This window comes from Hesperophylax consimilis, chromosome 22 (genome assembly GCF_061612785.1).
Source record: "Hesperophylax consimilis isolate HC1 chromosome 22, BYU_Hcon_1.0, whole genome shotgun sequence".
Lineage (NCBI taxonomy): Eukaryota > Metazoa > Arthropoda > Insecta > Trichoptera > Limnephilidae > Hesperophylax > Hesperophylax consimilis.
Genome location: NC_142857.1, coordinates 26416956 through 26436123, shown reverse-complemented (window position 1 = coordinate 26436123; position 19168 = coordinate 26416956). Strand labels below are relative to the sequence as shown.

The 19168-nt window shown below is 34.9% G+C and overlaps 1 protein-coding gene across 2 annotated transcripts in view; it reads left to right on the top strand.

The window, feature by feature from the left end:
* The window catches only part of Orco (odorant receptor co-receptor), a 52785-nt gene extending 52515 nt beyond the window's left edge, over positions 1-270 (top strand). For both annotated transcript variants that reach the window (XM_089645310.1, XM_089645309.1), the window contains exon 10: positions 178-270. In XM_089645310.1, the coding sequence (XP_089501436.1) occupies positions 178-228 (51 nt within the window). In that variant the 3' untranslated portion in view covers positions 229-270. The remainder of the gene's footprint in view (positions 1-177) is intronic.
* The last annotated feature ends 18898 nt before the right edge of the window (positions 271-19168 follow it).

Below are 19168 nucleotides of genomic sequence, written 5' to 3'. Positions count from 1 at the left end.
CAATCTCAAGGTCGGGGTCCAGATTATTCCAACCGCCTGTAAATAATAACAGAACCATTGTCAATCTATCACAATAAAAGTCCAAGTTTTTTATTGAAGCCGGAGATTTTTTGAGAAAATCCTGGAGGTTTAACACCAAGGATATACAATAAAACCTTTATTTTCTTTAATTTTTAGGTTCTTGGAGCTGTAGTGACGTACTTCATGGTGTTGGTGCAGCTGAGTTAGATGCAATTTATTGAGTCCTTATTTTTAAGTTTGAAATTGTCAGTATTTGATATTATTCATGTTGTCAGTTGGTACACTCACACCACTATTGAAAAACCCTTACCTTTTCTGTTATTTCACATCGATAGACAATCCTTCGTTGACGACATATCCAAATTAATTAATTATGTTATACAAATTTCATATTATCTACCAATGTAATGATTTGAAAATTTAGTTATTATTGTATTTTTTTGACCTATGCAACATGTTATAGATTTTTTTTCGTGAATCTTTATAAAGGGTGCCAGGAGCGTAAAGTGCGCTTTCTTTGGGAGATGATTCTACTTCTATGGTAGAAGTAAGAAAGGTTGATAACTTTTTAGAAATTCCAATTTTTTTTCCCATATTAAAATATTTTTCTACAATACATATACAATCAACCTTTTGCCCTAAATCTAGCTTAAAACGTAGGAATTTAAAAAAAAAACTGTTTTTCCTTTTACTTCTGAAATCATGTGGAATTACGCCCTGAAGTTAGCGCACTTAACCCTGGACACCGTGTATGAAGTGTAATTTTAAAACTTTTGATTCTGTGAACATTGTAAACAATTTTATGATTTGTGTTTTATTTGTAAACAGAATTGTATTTTGTAAGAACATTAGGATAAGTATTTTTTATGAGATTATGAAATTTCTTTGTCATAAAAACTATACGTAAACTAAAATGCATGCACCACTTTCTTTTGGATTCAATAATAATAAAATATTAAAGTTTTTATGTAAGGAAAAAAATTTAAGTTCTTTTGAAGAATATACATAATATTAACTAAGGGGCAGTTGTTTGTTAACTTTCAAGTTCTGTAAAGGTCCCATTTAAGTTCTGTAAAGGTTCCATTCAAGTTCTGTAAAGGTTCCATTCAAGTTCTGTAAAGGTTCCATTCAAGTTCTGTAAAGGTTCCATTCAAGTTCTGTAAAGGTTCCATTCAAGTTCTGTAAAGATTCAATTCAAGTTCGGTAAACGTTCCAATCGAGTTCTATAAGGTTCCATTCAAGTTCTGTAGAGGTTCCATTCAAGTACTGTTATTATATCATTATTCGTCTGTTGTTTCATATAACTGAAGTATTTTGCCAATCGATAACACAATATGGCATTATAGAATGGGGTGGAACACTGGAAAATACACACAAAACCGCTTTACATAAATTATTTTTAATCATGAACTAACGTTTATAAGACAAGGTTTTTTTATGCATAGCACAAAGGATAACAAAAATATTATAAACAACAATTATTCGCCTGAAATACTCATAAAAATTGAAACTATCTTATCTTTTCTTTGTGCTATACATAAAATATAGTTTATCATTAAAAATAGTAATATTTAACATGTCAAAATATTTCGCCAACAAATGTAGATATAATATATCTCGACGCCATCTAGTGGGAAATTCAGCACTAACAAAGCCTTTCCTAAAAAAATAAAGTTGGTTGTTTACAGGTGAAAAAATGTAATAAAAATGTAACTGTTGAATGAAATAATACAAGTGCATATTGAATTATTTGGCGGGTTGGGAATAAGCCGACGTAGCTTAGTGGTTTACTTGACCGGCAATCAGTGAAGTGCGGGTTCAATTCCCGTCGGCGGCATTTATTTTTACTCGGGAGATATTCCTTCCCTAAACACGAGTTATTCTCAATTAGGGAAGTATTTTATCAGCTTGGAATATACATTATATGCTTACCCTTATGCAGATCATTTGAAATAACCAGAGATGTGCTTTATTTCAAATAAATCCATTTCAAATGGAAATTCATAATGGGTATTTTCCATTTTGCATTTTAAATGCTTTTCTAAAAACCATTTTGCACTTTGCATTTTAAATGCTTTTCTCAATGCATTTTTCATTTTAAATGATTTTTTGCAACATTCTTCCCACTATCTCCACTCATTTTATTTCATAAGCCCCAAATATCAGTCGGTCCTCAACCTCGCTATGAGAAATAATTTACATTTGTCAAGTTGCTCCCTGGTAGGAGCCCTGGCAATTGAGTGATACCATTACAAAAAATACTGATTCAAATACTGAACATGGGGCCATGACGCTGTAATATTAAATGTTAGATAGCAGTTTCTATGTTTTTACGTTGGCAACATTAGTCCCGCGCAAATTTTTTGTGGTTTCATAATCTGTAGTCGTGGTGTTTTTGGATTTACCATCATGTAATATGTTTGTTCTACATTGATGTCCATTATTAAATGACAAAATTGTTTAAAAATTTTACAATTATTTTAATTGTTTGATCTGAGAAACCATTTTGCATTTTCAATGCATTTTCTATAAACCATTTTGCATTTTGCATTTTGCATTTTCAAATGGAAAAGTTTTGACCCATTTCCATTTTGCATTTCAAATGGTTTTGGGTACCCATTTTGCACATCTTTGGAAATAGCATACTGTTATGCACTGTCATGGACGGTCCTATGTATACTATATATAATTTGTTATTACTTTGTAATTTTCATAATATTAACTCTCAGTCTGCTGTAGACTTACTGACTTTCTTACTTACTTCTATCAATATGTATTATTTGTTGTTATCACTCTGTTAATGTTTTCAATTAGTATTGGTATTTCAGGCAATTAATTATGGTTTATAATAATTTGTCACAAAAAATAACATTAAAAACAATTCTACTTAAACTGCGATGTGAATGAGTCCATAATGGAGTGCTGGTACCTACCCTGATGTATGGAAGTGAGGCATGGAACTGGCAGAAAAAGGATGAAAGTAGACTGAATGCTGTAGAAAAGAAATACCTGAGGCGTATGTGTGGTAAAACCATGTATGATCGTGTGAGAAATGTGGAGATCCGCAAAGAGTGCAAGGCTGATGTAAGCGTAATGAGTTAGATTGAGAAAGAGACGCTTAGATGGTTTGGGCATGTAGAGCGAATGCGCAAAGAAAGGAGTATAAGAACAATATATTATGCGAATGCTAATGGTAGCAGAAGTCGGGAACGCCCGAGGAAGACATGACACGATCAAGAGAATCAGATACTTGAGTCGGGCCATGTCAAGAGTCAGAATAATAGAAGAGTATGTATGAGACCATGTATGAATGTGAATGAGGCAAAAACAGTGTGTCAAGACCGAGTTGTTCGGCAGTCCGTCCTCTCTGCCTACCTCTGCGGAGAAACGGCATGATGGTTAGTTATTTAGTTACTTATCGCAAAAAAATGGAAAGTAAGCTCCGAAAATTATGGAAAACAGGATTTTTTTCTGTTATTTATTCTGTTATAGGCATGATAAAATTCACCGTGTATCCTTAAATGCAACTAAAACATTTATTGAGAGATTTTTGCGAGTCGTGTTTTATTAAATATTTTCACCATTTTCGCTTAATTATTATTGTTTTTTTTTTTTAATTTTAGCTTGCTCTCATTAGCATTATTATTTACATATCTCTCTTTCAAACCATATTTGAACGCTTAATACGGGGCCTTAACATTAAAAATAAATAAATAACGAACGTAATAACACATCCCCTAAATAAACAAACCTAGCTTTATTATGGTGTTACATCTTAAATATAACATTGTGTGAAATGATTACTATGTACATTGCAACACATTTTCTGTAAATTATGTAACATTATTAATTTTTTAATTAAAATATAACAAAAGCATATATGTACATCAGAACTCTAATAGAACTTTCACAGAATTCAAAAATTAAATTTGTTAATTATTTTGGAGAATTGTTCAAATTCTGTGAAACATCTGGCCCTAAGTATAAAATTAAAGTAATGATATATTATTTTTTCTAAAGTAATTTATTGTGATGATTTCCAAATACTTCAACACTTTCTTATTTTTCTCTAGGTACTATATATTATTTATTATATGGGCAAAGTACAAGATAGATTAATTTTTTCTAATGAGTTAAGTACAAAGCCCTAAAAAATGTAGGTACCTACACTTAGGTATAATTAAATATGTATTGTAATTTTTTATAATTACAATTTTTATATTAGTTATTCACTTACCTACTAAAGTTGGTTGTTTAAATTTAAATTTTTGTTTACGTAGAATTTCAATAAAATATTGCACCACGTAAAGCGTTTATTTTGTTAATGTTTTCGTGATGAAATTTCTGAACGTTCAAAACATGGGCGCACTGTACAGGGTCCGCAGAAACTTTAATAGTACACAACTGCTGACCCTGCTCAAATTCGCAATGGCGCTCCACTGTTGAATTTGGCAGCCACCTCTGGACTGGAGCTCCAAATTAAAAACTCTTTGCTATGTGAAGAACCGAGCAGTCCGTTTGGTAGATTCACCTATCGTAACAAATGTATTGTAATCTTTAGAACACAGACATCATGTAGGTATTCTGTACTTCTTTTACTGGTATTACAATAGAAGATGCTCCAAGGAAATAGCATCATTGATGACTTCGGCACCGGTGCATAGTCGGGAAACACGCACAAAAGAGCGCCTAACATTTGCATACAGTTGACATTCATCACATTAGAACGACTTAATCTAGAGTTCAAGAGATCGGGTGTGGAACGATATGCTGGCCTCTGTGTTTCCTCCCTCCTACAACATGGGTCTTTCCATGTTCACTTCTTCCTCTCCTCAAAAAGACTCTCCGCTCAGCATCATCAAAGATGAGATAACCTAGGTGCTCATGGTCACTGGCAAAGCGTTTGGCAGGAGAAGCTGAGGAAGATCACAGATGCATAGGATTGATCATCTTGGCTTTTCTTGCAGCGTAGGACTGCAAGGAGTGGAGGAGCCTGGTTCAGCTACACTATTGGGTGATCATAATTCTCAGCAATGGGTCAACGACAGAGAAGAAGGCGACAAAAAAAATCTCCTTGCTTAACCTTCATCCGCTCGCTAGGACGGCATTTTGGCCGACTTTTTGAATTATTACCAGAGATCCTAGGGAGTAGTAGGAGGGGTACGTATTCCATAGATATACTCCCCTACGCTATATTGTGATCAAATTCGGTCCAACAAGCCCTCCCCATGACAAATTAGAACATTGAAAAATTCGACAAACGACCAATTCGCTGCACTAGCGAGCGTTACGTATATAATCGTAACAAAGTAAGAACTTCTCCTTCCCCACATAAAAGGAACTGTGTGGGATGCGCCTGGCAACACTTTTCTTCAAGGTGGCAAGATTGGAATCGGAAGGAAGGAAGCGGTCATTCTTTATCTTTTGGTTCAACGGCTTGGAGCACCGTGGAATCATAAAAACGACGGATCACAGCCTGATCGCCATTTTCAACTTACAAAAGGCAGATGGATTAAAATGGCAATCTAAATATCCCGGCGAGGATAACTCTAATAAGACCAATGGATTGGCAATACAAAGCCACACTTCAAATCCTCAAGTAAGATGTAAATTTGCCTACCCTCCGCTAATTCTGGAACCTCAGATAATATTCATAATTGCTACCTGCTTACCGATGAAATGGATTCACAAGGAGAATCCATTTGAAGCCATCGCTCGCCCGAGCGGTATAAGTATTTTGACAAGATGACATCGTACCTGGAAGGCGCAGTTCGCAATAATTTCAAGACTTGAAATGCCCGAGTAACGTATTAACTTCTTGCCCAAAGCTAGATTAGGATGTATAACACTTCTCTGTACTTTGTGCGACTCATATCTTTAAATTATATCTATCTAATTTACACTCATAAATTTATCTTCTTATTACAATAACCTAACCTATGAATGCCAGCACTCGTTGTCCACTTAAACCCTGAAATTCCATTAATGGTTTCCTGTTTCCCTTACTCAAACAAAAAAAAAACAGGTGGCGCTCAAGATAAATTCACGCCAAATGTTAACTTCGGCGTTAACAATGGCGCACCAACTGTGTTCTGGTTCGGATTGGCATTCATGGATTGGGTTTATTTTGTCTTGTTGTGTTTGGCGATCTGCGATCTGTAGCAATCCATCGATCCATCAAATATTTATTAACATGTAATTTTGTTTGCGATAATTGCGGTAATTCTAAAATGTGCGAATAACATTCCTCATATGCTAAGTGTTAATTTTGCGATTATTGTGACATTCGTATTCGAAGGTAGAAGTTTGCTTTTATGTTGGTAACAATGTGATATGAAATCTTGAATCATACTGGTCTGTTGAAACGGATTATTAAGTTGACACTTTGGAACTTGCGAATAATATTTTGCAGTTTCTGTTCGATAGAGTGGCAACATTAGGAAGTGAAAGTGCAGTTTTCTATGGTGATTTAGTTTGACAGATGTAAAAGAACTAGTTTTGCTTGCGTAATTTGTTAAAGTAGAAAAAAAAATGGAGTTTAAAACGATTAAAAAGATTAATACGCATACGAAAGTGCAATTAGCTGGAAAACTAACGGACCGAAACATTGTGCCTTTACTGACTTTATCTGGAATGCGTGAACAGGCAATAATGTTCAATAAATCGGTGAGGGAAAAACGTGATGCTAAACAATGTTACGATCAATCTTCAGAAGACCCTGCGTTGTCTGATAAATGTAGTGATCCAGGTACTTCTGCGACTAAAGTATTTCGTGTAAATTGTAACGCTTCACGTGAATTCTCAAAATGTAAAGGCCTGATTAATTGGGATCTAAAATTTGACCGGAAAACTGATGTGAAAGTGTTTATTGACAGAGTCGAAGAACTTAGTAGAATACGTTTGATATCAAATGAGGATCTGATACGATGTTTTCCGGATATTCTAGACGGAACAGCTTTGTTATGGTTTCGTACAATTTACACGGAAACTCTTTCGTGGCCAAAATTGAAGTGTGCATTAATTAGTAGATATCAACCTCGCGATGCACAGTTACAAACGCGTAAATTTATTTACTCCGTGAAGCAAAAAAATAATCAATTGGTCTCCGACTTCTTTTTAGATCTCAAAATAGCAAATTTGAAGTTATATAATCCTATACCGCAGGGTGAATTGTAAGAGATTGCAAAGGAAGCTATTTTAACGGAATATGCTAAACTTTTAGTGACAGTTCATGTGGGTGATATTGATGAACTGGAACGTTTTTGTACTGACTTTGAGAGACTGTCAGTCAAGGATGAAAGTAACATACATAAATCGATCAAATCACGGGATATCAATGATTCAAGTTCAATATGTAAATCAACATTTGTACCGAAATGTAATAATTGTAAGAAACCTGGTCATTATTATAAATTTTGTCCGGAAAGAGTTGTGCGTAGTATAATGAGAAAAACTTATGTAACAAGAATTTTAATTCAAATAATAATAATAATCAAAACACCACAACCACAGTATCTTGTTCTGTTTGTAACAAACCAGGGCACAGTTCTGAGAGATGCTGGAAACGTAAATTTAATGAAAGAAATTCTTCTGCTTCATCGAATGAAGGTAATAAAAATAATTCCAATAATAAAAATAAATTTTTTATAAACTCGAACAAGTCAAAAAACTAAGAAGCAGTCGATCTGCGCAGCGTCTTCCGTCTGATCAGCGGAATGATGTCTGTTCTGGTTGGCTGCCCTTGGTGAATTCTCCTGAAGTTGTTCCTGACTTCGAAGGTAATGGCCTGCCTCGAAAGTTGGAACAACCAAAGGATAATCGTCTTTATGCCAGTTTTACTGTATTAAATAAGGAGTTTTGCGGTTTGTTAGACTCGGGTGCTTCCTTAAGTTGTATAGGCGATACTGTTCGCGCAATATATATGGGATTGTTAGGTATGCATCCACAGGCTTAAAGGACAAGTGTAATGTCAATACCAAATCCTGCAAATGTCCTACCTACCCTTTTACCCATCCCAAAATGTCACCATATTAAAAATATTGTTGCGACACATGTAAAATCTGACAAGTGGTGTCAGTTGCTTATCAGAGTTCGGAGTGATAATTAATATGAGACAGGGCGATTATACATATATTTTGTGAAGTTTGATAATTAATATGAGACAGGGCGATTATACATATATTTTGTGAAGTGAAATCAACCAATACTCCTGGAGACGTGTGATAGTCATCAACGGGTGAGTCCATCTTTCCTGCATTCCAATCTGGGCTTATCTTGTGCTCCAGAAGCCCAGATTTATACCTTTGATTATTGCACTGTCCATCAGGTTTGTCGGATGCATATATCGTCCCATAACCTATCATTCGGAGTAGTTTGGGACTGGTCCTTTGGGCGTGTGGCATATCACACCACCTCTAAAATATATAGTGGAGTCGCAGCTTCGCGACACCATTTTTGGTTCTTTCGAGCCGGATTACCAACGGGGTATTTAAAATTAACATATTTAAAGTTATAAATAAATATTATTTCCTCTTTATACTTTGTTAATTTGTATGTACTAGGTTGCATTTGTAATTATTGTTGTGTTTAAATTCCTACATACAATTAATCATGGCGACTAGCGATAGTACTCAGGATATTAAAATCAAGTTAGTAGAATCGAAGATTAATTTGATGCATAATCGTGTTAATGAATTATACGAGAAAGCGAAAAGTATTGCGGACAGGGAGACGAGAAGTTCGGAGGATTTTCTTAAACAAACGGTTAATATAGCTACATATTATGCACAATTTAACACATTTTGTGATGAATTTCATACACTTCAGTTGAAAAAGGATTCAAATTACAATATGAATTTCGATTTATGGAGTAAATTCGAAAATAAGTACTGTTTTGTAGTTTCTATACGCGAAAGCATTATAGCAAAGCAAGATTCATCACGTGATCGACAGAAGTTAAATAATTCACCATTAATTAAACTCCCACCGATCGAGATGCCATCGTTCGATGGTAATCAAGAGAATTGGTCGATATTTTATGAAGCTTTTAAATTAAACATTCACTCAAATGAAAATTTGAATACGTCGCAAAAGATGCAATATCTGATAGGGAAACTCCAAGGAAAGGCGTTATCAGTTTTTGCGGGAATACTTCCGAACGAACAAAATTATTTTTTAATTTGGGAAGCTCTCGAAAAGAAATATCAGGACAAACGCGTGCTAGGTACCTTTTATCTGAACAATATTTTGAATTTAAAATTATTGGCACCTAGTAACCCAAATGAGTTAAATAATTTTATCGAAAGGTTTGCGTCTTCCATAGCTGCACTCAAGGAATTAGGTATTGATGACCTAACTGATTTTATAATATTACATGTTGCACTGAAAAAATTAGATATACAGTTGGTGCAAAATTTCGAAATGTCTATACGGGAGAAAGCTATACCTACATATACCGATTTAATAGAATACATTCGGTCGCATGTCAAAATCCTAGAACGAACTGGGCAAAATGATAATAAAGTTGTTAATAATAAAAACAAAGTTACGCATTCATTCGCTGTGGTCGAACCGAAGTCAAGTAATAATAATCGTAACAGGTGTCGGAAATGTAATCATTCTGATCATGTTGAATTGTTTAAATGTGAACAATTTAACGAATTAAGACCAAATGCTCGCTTTCAGTTTGTGAAATTAAATAATTTATGTGTAAACTGCTTAAGCGATAAACATAAAACTGTGAAATGTCCATCTAAATTGGATTGTAGAATTTGTAAAAAACGACATCACACCGCTCTGCATTTTGAGAGCACGGTGAATACTGAAAGTCAATCGAAAAACGAAGCCATTACATTAATAGCGCGTAATAATAAACATTATAATAATTTTTCTGCGGGTAATATAGCTACGAATGTACTACTGTCAACCGCGCAGTTATTTGCTTATGACAATAAAAATAATCAAGTAACCGTAAGGTGTTTAATTGATTGCGCCTCGCAACAAAATTTAATCAGTTTAAACACTTGTAATGAATTAAATCTTAAAATAATTCCTTTAAATAATTCAGTAGTTAAAAGTGTTGGTTCAGTAGAGACACCAATATTGGGACACGTTGCGTTAAAAATTAAATCCCGCGTTTCAGAAGATACTTATAAAATTAGTCTATTAGTTGTCGATAAAATAACTGATAAGCTTCCTACACAACATGTTGACACAAAGTCATGTGAGCATTTAGTGGGTTTAAACTTAGCGGATGAATCCTGGAACGTTCCATCCGATGTTGATATCTTATTAGGTGCACAGTTATTTCCATATATTCTGCTGGGGAATAAGGTTTTATCTAAACATAATACGAATGCACCACCGGCTATACAGACAGTATTCGGGTATATTGTAATGGGTGAAATACCTACGTGTACGCCGGAGGTTTCGTGGACGTTCGGCCCCATAACCAATGTAGATTTATATAATGCGTTATCCAAGTTTTGGACGATGGAAGACATGCCTATTAAGTCGTTGATGAGTGCTGAAGATGCAGAATGTGAGAAAATGTACCTCGAGTCAGTCCAACGGGATGAATCGGGAAGGTATATTGTATCTTTACCGTTTAAGATAGATCCTAATAATTTAGGTGATTCGCGCCGTGTTGCGCAGCGTCGATATGAATATTTAGAACGGAAATTTAATACGTCGCCAGAATTGCATTGCAGTTATAATGAAGTAGTTTCTGAATATCTGGAAAAGGGATATATGAGGGTTGAAGTTCCGTCTTCATCTAATATTGATGAGGGATATTTCATTCCCCATCACGCAGTAATTCGTAAAGATAAATCAACAACTAAAACTCGTGTTGTATTAGATGCAAGTACAAAGACCAGTTCAGGGTTATCACTTAATGATATTTTGTATACAGGTCCAAATTTGCAATCTAATTTATTTACACTTTTAATTAAATTTCGCTTATTCGCTGTAGCATTAACCGCAGATGTTAAGCAAATGTATCTACGTATAATGGTAACGGAAAGCCATCGAAAATATCAAAAAATTCTCTATAGATTTCACAAAGATGAACAAATTGGAGTTTATCAATTTAATTCACTCGCGTTTGGGTTGAACTGTTCACCATTTCTAGCAATGCGAACTATACGGCAGCTAGCGAGCGATGAAAGAAATCGTTATCCGAAAGCGGCGGAAGTTGCAATTAATGATTTATATATGGACGATTTTGTATATTCTGTAAATACTATAAGTGAAGGCATCACTTTGGCTACAGATTTAATGGCGATGTTCAAGTGTGGAGGATTTGAATTAGTCAAATGGTCGAGTAATTCTCCTCATTTACTGGCCCAATTACCAGAGTCGCACCGCGCGACAATGGATTTTTCGGATAAATGTAGCATTTTAGGATTAAAATGGGATCCGATATCTGATTGTTTTCAATATATGATATGTCCGACGGAGGAAAAAACTATATGTAAAAGATCAATTCTTTCCACAATAGCTCGTTTATTCGATGTATTAGGTTTGGTTGCTCCGGTAATTTTATATGCCAAATTACTTTTACAAGAGCTGTGGTTAGAGAAAGTAGGATGGGACGAGGAACTACCCCAAAGTATTGTTAATAGATATGTCAAATTCAAGGAAGAATTACCGATGCTTTCTAATTTATATTTACCTCGATATTTGGGAGTAAAGGAGGACTGCACGATAAATATTATCGCCTTCGCAGATGCGAGTATGAAAGCATACGGTTGTGTAATATATTTTCATGTCACGGATAAGGGTGGCAACACTACAATGAATTTGATATGTTCTAAATCCAAGGTGGCCCCTCTGAAAACAGTATCGCTCGCTCGATTGGAATTATGCGCTGCGCTTATTTTATCTAGACTCGTTAGATCTATTATAGATACTTATAGAAATCGCGTTTCGATAAACGATATATTTGCTTTTTCAGATTCAAAAATAGCACTTTCTTGGATTCACTCGTCCCCGCACCGGTGGCAAACTTTTGTAGCTAATCGAGTTAGTGAAATTCAGGAAAATTTACCCGCGAAACATTTTTATCACATAGATGGCGTTACCAATCCTAGTGATTGTTTATCACGAGGACTACTGCCTGCTCAGCTGGTCGATCATTCTCTTTGGTGGCACGGTCCGCCCTGGGCTGCGAACCCAGTATCCGAGTGGCCTGTCGAAAGATTTTCCCCCTCACGAGAGGAGGAGAATACTTTGGAATTGAAAAAATCGCATACATTTACGATAACGTCAATAGAGGAAAATTCTCCGATATATAATCTCGCTTTAAAAATTTCCTCATGGCCAAAACTGCTGAGAATTGTGGTATATATTTTACGATTTATGCGAAAGTTATCACGCTCAACAGTTATAAATTCCACGGAATTAAACATTGCTGAAATGAATGTATTAAAAGCTTTACAGAATAGGTATTTTAGTGCCGATATACAATTAATACAGAGGGATAAATTATGCTCACCTTCAATCCGAAAACTAAACCCGTTCCTAGATCATAATGGCTTGTTACGTATAGGTGGTAGATTAACAAACGCGAATATACCTTTTGAAAACAAACATCCAGTACTTCTGCCAAGACAGGATCATATTGTCGATATAATTATAGACTTTCACCATCGTGTGAATTGTCATACTGGTGCACATCTCCTTATGTCAATAATTAGACAGCGTTATTGGATCTTATCGGGGAGAAATCTAATACGCAAAAGAGTACATGCTTGTAATTTCTGTTTTAAAACTGCACCTTCTAATATTATACCGCTAATGGCAGATTTACCTACAGCTAGAGTTCAGGAAGCAAAGGCATTTACACATACGGGTGTAGATTTTGCCGGACCAATAAATATAACCCTTTCTAGGCGTCGTGGGGTAAAAAGTCAAAAGGCATATATATGTCTATTTATTTGTTTAACAACGAAGGCTATACATATGGAAGTGGTATCAGATCTAAGCACGGACAATTTTTTAAACGCATTTAAGCGTTTTCTATCCAGACGCGGACCGGTTTCGTGTATGTACAGTGACAATGCGACAAATTTCATAGGCGCAAAGAATTGTCTGGATGACTTGTATAATTTTTTAGAGGCAAATTCAACTAAAGAAGTTCTTCGCAATGAATTTAACATTCGGAGAATTGAATGGAAGACGATTCCACCCCGCGCTCCTCACTTTGGAGGATTATGGGAGTCAAATATTAAATGCATTAAATCGCATCTGTATAGGGTTGTGGGTACTCAACTTTTATGTTATGAAGAGCTTCTCACAGTTCTGACACAAATAGAGGCTGTACTTAATTCACGGCCATTATGTTTACTAAGCAGTTCTCATTATCCAGAAGCTCTTACTCCGGCTCATTTTCTGATGTCTACCCCGATTCAGCATCTACCTGCTTATGATTTGACTAATGAATGCATTAGTCTACTGAAAAGGAAAGAGCTTTTGGACCACCTCGTTCAATCTTATTGGAAGAAGTGGCATATAGAGTATCTTCACTCTCTGCAGATGAGAAAAAAATGGAATAGTCCCGCGAATAACATTCTAGTAGGTACCATAGTATTGGTGCATCAAGAGGATGCGCCTCCACTTTATTGGCCGGTGGGCGTTGTTGAGGAGGTGTTCCCTGGTAAAGACGGAGTGGTTCGTGTCGCACGCGTAAGAACCCCTTCCGGGAACTTTAAACGACCAGTCGTAAAATTGTGTCCTTTGCCTACACAATAATTATTATTTCTTTATTTCATTATTTTATAAATTTTCGTTTTAACTTTGCAATATTAATAGCGTATTGATAAGAATATTTATATTTCATCTTTCGTTTTACATTTAACTTTTTACTTTATTTGAAAGTACTTAAAATTTCGGAAGGTACTTTCAACGCCGGGAGAATGTTCGCGCAATATATATGGGATTGTTAGGTATGCATCCACAGGCTAAAAGGACAAGTGTAATGTCAATACCAAATCCTGCAAATGTCCTACCTACCCTTTTACCCATCCCAAAATGTCACCATATTAAAAATATTGTTGCGACACATGTAAAATCTGACAAGTGGTGTCAGTTGCTTATCAGAGTTCGGAGTGATAATTAATATGAGACAGGGCGATTATACATATATTTTGTGAAGTTTGATAATTAATATGAGACAGGGCGATTATACATATATTTTGTGAAGTGAAATCAACCAATACTCCTGGAGACGTGTGATAGTCATCAACGGGTGAGTCCATCTTTCCTGCATTCCAATCTGGGCTTATCTTGTGCTCCAGAAGCCCAGATTTATACCTTTGATTATTGCACTGTCCATCAGGTTTGTCGGATGCATATATCGTCCCATAACCTATCATTCGGAGTAGTTTGGGACTGGTCCTTTGGGCGTGTGGCATATCACACCACCTCTAAAATATATAGTGGAGTCGCAGCTTCGCGACTGTATAAAAACTTTGTTAAGTTAGGTATTAAATTTAAAGAATCCAAAACATTCGTTACGACGGCTGACGGTAAGCGTCAGACGGTCCTGGGTACCATGTTGCTTCCCGTTGTGTATCAGGGAACATCAAAATTAGTTTTATTTTATATAATTCCAGCGTTTACGCAAAAGTTTATACTGGGAATTAATTTCTGGAAACAATTCAAAATTGCTCCAGAATTGTTTACATCAATTAATTCCGATACTTTGTCTAATACAGTAGTTTATAGTGAAATAGGTGATGTACGTTCTATAACGCCTGCTTCTAAGTTATCGTCAAAAGAAAATTCTAGATTAATTCATATTATTGATAAATTTCGTAGTATTTCGTTTGAAGAAAAAGGTTTAGGCCTAACGCATCTGGTCCAACATAAGATTGAGACCAATTGTAATCCAATTAAACAAAGATATTATCCTCTTTCACCGGCACGGCAAAGACAGCTTGCAGCTGAGTTGGATGAAATGTTAAAATTAGGAGTTGTCAGACCGTCCCGGTCGCCGTGGTCAAACCCTGTTGTAATTGTTACTAAAAAGGATGGTTCGGGGAGATTATGTTTAGACAGTCGCGCTTTAAATAAGAATACATTACCTTTCGCTTATCCCTTACCTTATATATCACGCATTCTGGATAAATTAAGGGGAGCAAGGTTCATCTCTTCAATTGACCTCTCACGCGCGTTTTGGCAGATACCTTTAGATAAGGATTCTTGTGAGAAGACGGCCTTCGTAGTCCCGGGTCGTGGTCTATTTGAGTTTGTACGTATGCCTTTTGGTATAAAAGACGCAGCTAGTGAAATGCAGCGCCTGGCAGATATTTTATTCGGTTCGGAATTTGACGAGAATGTGTTCTGTTACCTAGACGATCTAATCTTAATTTCGGAAGATTTAAACTCTCACTTTAACCTGTTAGAAAAGGTATTTCTTAGATTAAAAGAAGCTGGTTTAACAGTAAATCTAAAGAAATGCGAGTTTTGTAAGCATGAACTTAAGTACTTAGGTTATATTGTGGACTCGAAAGGCTTGAGAACTGATCCTTCAAAAATCGAGTGTATTAAGAATTATCCGGTGCCAAAAAATTCTAAACAACTCAAATCTTTTCTGGGTCTGAGTGGATACTACAGAAGATTTATAAAAGATTTTTCTACTATAGCAGCTCCGCTTACAAAACTTTCTGGATCAAAGAACGGTATAAGTAAATTTATTTGGTCGCCGGAAGCAGAGAATGCGTTTAACTTGCTAAAAAATGCGTTGATATCTGCTCCTGTTTTATCTTGTCCAGATTTTAAATTGCCATTTGCAATACATTGTGATGCCTCTGGGGTGGCAATTGGAAGTGTTTTAACGCAGGTGTTCGGCGAAGAGGAACATCCTATAGCATATTTTTCACGTAGTCTTAATGTACATGAACGTAATTATGGAATCACAGAAAGAGAACTGTTAGCGGTTTTAGATTCAGTTACGCATTTTCGTTCATATATTGAAGGTTCACATTTTAAAATAGTCACAGATCATTCAAGTCTACAATGGTTAACTACTCTGAGTAATCCGAGTGGGAGACTTGCGAGATGGTCGACACGGTTATCCCAATATTCATTTGACGTTGTCCATAAGAAGGGATCTTTAAATACGGTTCCCGATGTTCTATCACGTGTAGAGGTGGCTTTAGTTAATGATACGTTAGTACCCATTAGTAAAGATAAATGGTACATAGACTTATGGTCCGGTTGTAAAAAATTCCCTCAGCGCTATTTAAATTTTCAAATACGTGACAATGAGTTGTACAGACATAGTAAAACACGTTATAGCTTATGTGAGGACACGGCGTGGAAACTTGTTGTTCCAGAGGAGAAACGTAAGGAAATTTTAGTAAATCAACATGAATCTGATTTAGCCTGTCATCCTGGTGTATTTAGAACGTACAAAAAAGTACAACTGCGTTATTATTGGCCAAATTTATATCAAAACGTTAAGTCCTTCGTAAATAACTGCTCCGTTTGCAAGGCACATAAAATTAGTACGTCTCCCCCATTAGGTTTATCAACTAATCATAAAGTGGTTACAAAACCAATGCAGATGCTATCGGTTGACTTGGTAGGTCCGTTACCTCGTTCATATTCTGGTCATAATTATATTTTGAGTTGCGTTGATGTGTTTTCTAAATACTGTTGGCTGTTTCCACTGAGGAACGGTACCGCTCCTAGTATTGTTAAAAATATTGAAGAAAACATTTTCTTGGTGCACGGAGTTCCGCATTCTTTAGTGTGCGATAACGGAAAAGTATTTGTTAGCAAAAACTTTAAAAACTTACTTGCTGAATACAATGTACCAGCTCCTTTTTATAACACTTTGTATACGCCACAAAATAATGTCGTGGAGCGTTACAACCAGACAATAGGTACCGCTCTCTCAATTCTGGTAGAAGATGATCATCGTAAATGGGCGAAAGTTTTACCACGGGTACAAACAGCTTTAAATAATTGCGTAAATTTTTTTACAAACTTTACGCCATATTTTCTCATGCATGGTAGAGAACAAATCATAGATGGTAACTTACACAAACTTATAGAGTCTTCTAATACTGCGGCGCAGGATACAAGACAAACGTATGGGAAAAAATTAGAAGAACTAATCCCAATATATGAACAAGTTACTGATTCTCTATTTAAAGCATATAAAAAAGGTGCCAATCACTACAATCTGCGTAGGAAGTCTGTAGTTTATGCAGAGGGCGATATAGTTTGAAGACGAAATTTCGTACAGTCTAGCGCGATTAATTATTTTGCGCAGAAGCTCGCGCCTCGATTCGTATGTAACATTGTTGTAAAGAAAATTTCTGATTTAGTATATAAACTAGCAGATTTGAACGGGAAAATCGTTGGTGATTTCCATGTAAAAGACATAGTTAAGTCAAATTAAATGGAAGACATCTAACCTAGCACGTAGAGAAGTAGCTATCCTCTATATGCGGGGTATAGATGACTCTCGGTTTATTTATTGTTTTGGTCGTGGGTTCTTTTATATCAATAAATAAAACATGGATGATTGGATTGATGGATTGCTAAAACTAATAAATTTTAGGATATTTCTATGTGTTAGGTTAACAAAGACATTTGCTTCAGTGCATCGCAAAATTGATGTAAAGAGAATTGTCTTTTCTTTAATTTTATGTAAAAAGTAAATTCCTGCCTCTATGTATTTATCGAGAAAAGTTACAAATTAGTATAAGAAATAATATAAAGTAAACTTAAATACAAGGTAAATATAAGGTAAATATATAATAAAAAATAAAAAAAATTAAAATAAACAATTCTCCGTGATTGCATCGAGAAAAAGTGTCTTTAAAAAAAAAAAAAAATACATAAATAAATTGTGTCTACGCGATTGTTTTTTTTATGTTTATATAGCGTATTCACATGTGTAGCATAATTTTATATGATAATTTTACTAAATTAAAATAGAGTTGTATAATTTTAATGATAATTGCTTAGCTTTAGTGCTATATTGATTCAACACTCTGATTTCCGAGTGATGGGCAGATTACTGCTTAAATAAATATAGGTTAATTTATATCATTATCGTTTACCATTAAACTCCTAAACGAGTTTTCTGTTCCTTATAGTTGTTAAATATCACGAAGTATTATTGAATTAAGACTGTATAATATTAAACTCATTATTACTTTAACATCAGAAGCATTAATGTATAAAATTTCTAGCTGCAGCATTAGATTTACTTCAATGGGCATTAGGGAGGAATTCTTTATGTGGGCAATATTCTCCGAACATTTACAATTTGAGTATAAGTGAAGTGACTGGTGCAGTGATTTATATCATGAACTGATTAGGTCTTAAAGTGTACCTATGTCCACGAAAAATGTTGAACTTTTCTATTTCCATTAAAAAAGGAAACAATTTTTTAAACTATTAAAGCCATGATATATATGTTGTGTACTTGGTAATTCTGATGTAATATAAGTATGTTAATTTGTTTATAAAAAAAAAAAAAAATTTTTTTTTCAAGGTGGTTTGCTGCAATACCATTTCGGGTATGTTTTGGGACTTCCGGAATCCTAGAGGATATCGAGATGGTGTTGGACAAATCTATCTTTCGCTGTGCGAGAAAATTTGTAAATATTACGGTTTGTTATATAAATTCTTTTCTAAATTTTCCTTAATCAAATAATTGCATGAATATTTTTTTGTCAATTAAGATGCAATACCAATGGTTAGCATAGTAATTATGATAAAAAATAAAATAAAATAAAATAAAAAAACAGAGTTTTGGTTAAAAAATTTGGTTTGAGTCTTGGCTAATTTTGAGTAAATATTAGCATAAGCAGTTGCCTTTGAGACTATAAAAAGTTAATTAACAGTAGGATTTGTATGGTTAATAAAAATAAAATAAAATGGTAATAATTTATACTGTTACTACAAGATTTATTGATATTTAAGAAATATTTGTTAGAAATAAAACAAGAAAAAAAATTGTAATAATTTATGTTTCTATATCAGCTAAGATTAGTTTTTTTCTCTGGGCAGAGTTTTCAAGTTGTCAAGAAAATTTGTGGGCAAATTTTCTTCAGCGGCGAGCGGGGAAATGTTACGTATATAATCGTAACAAAGTAAGAACTTCTCCTTCCCCACATAAAAG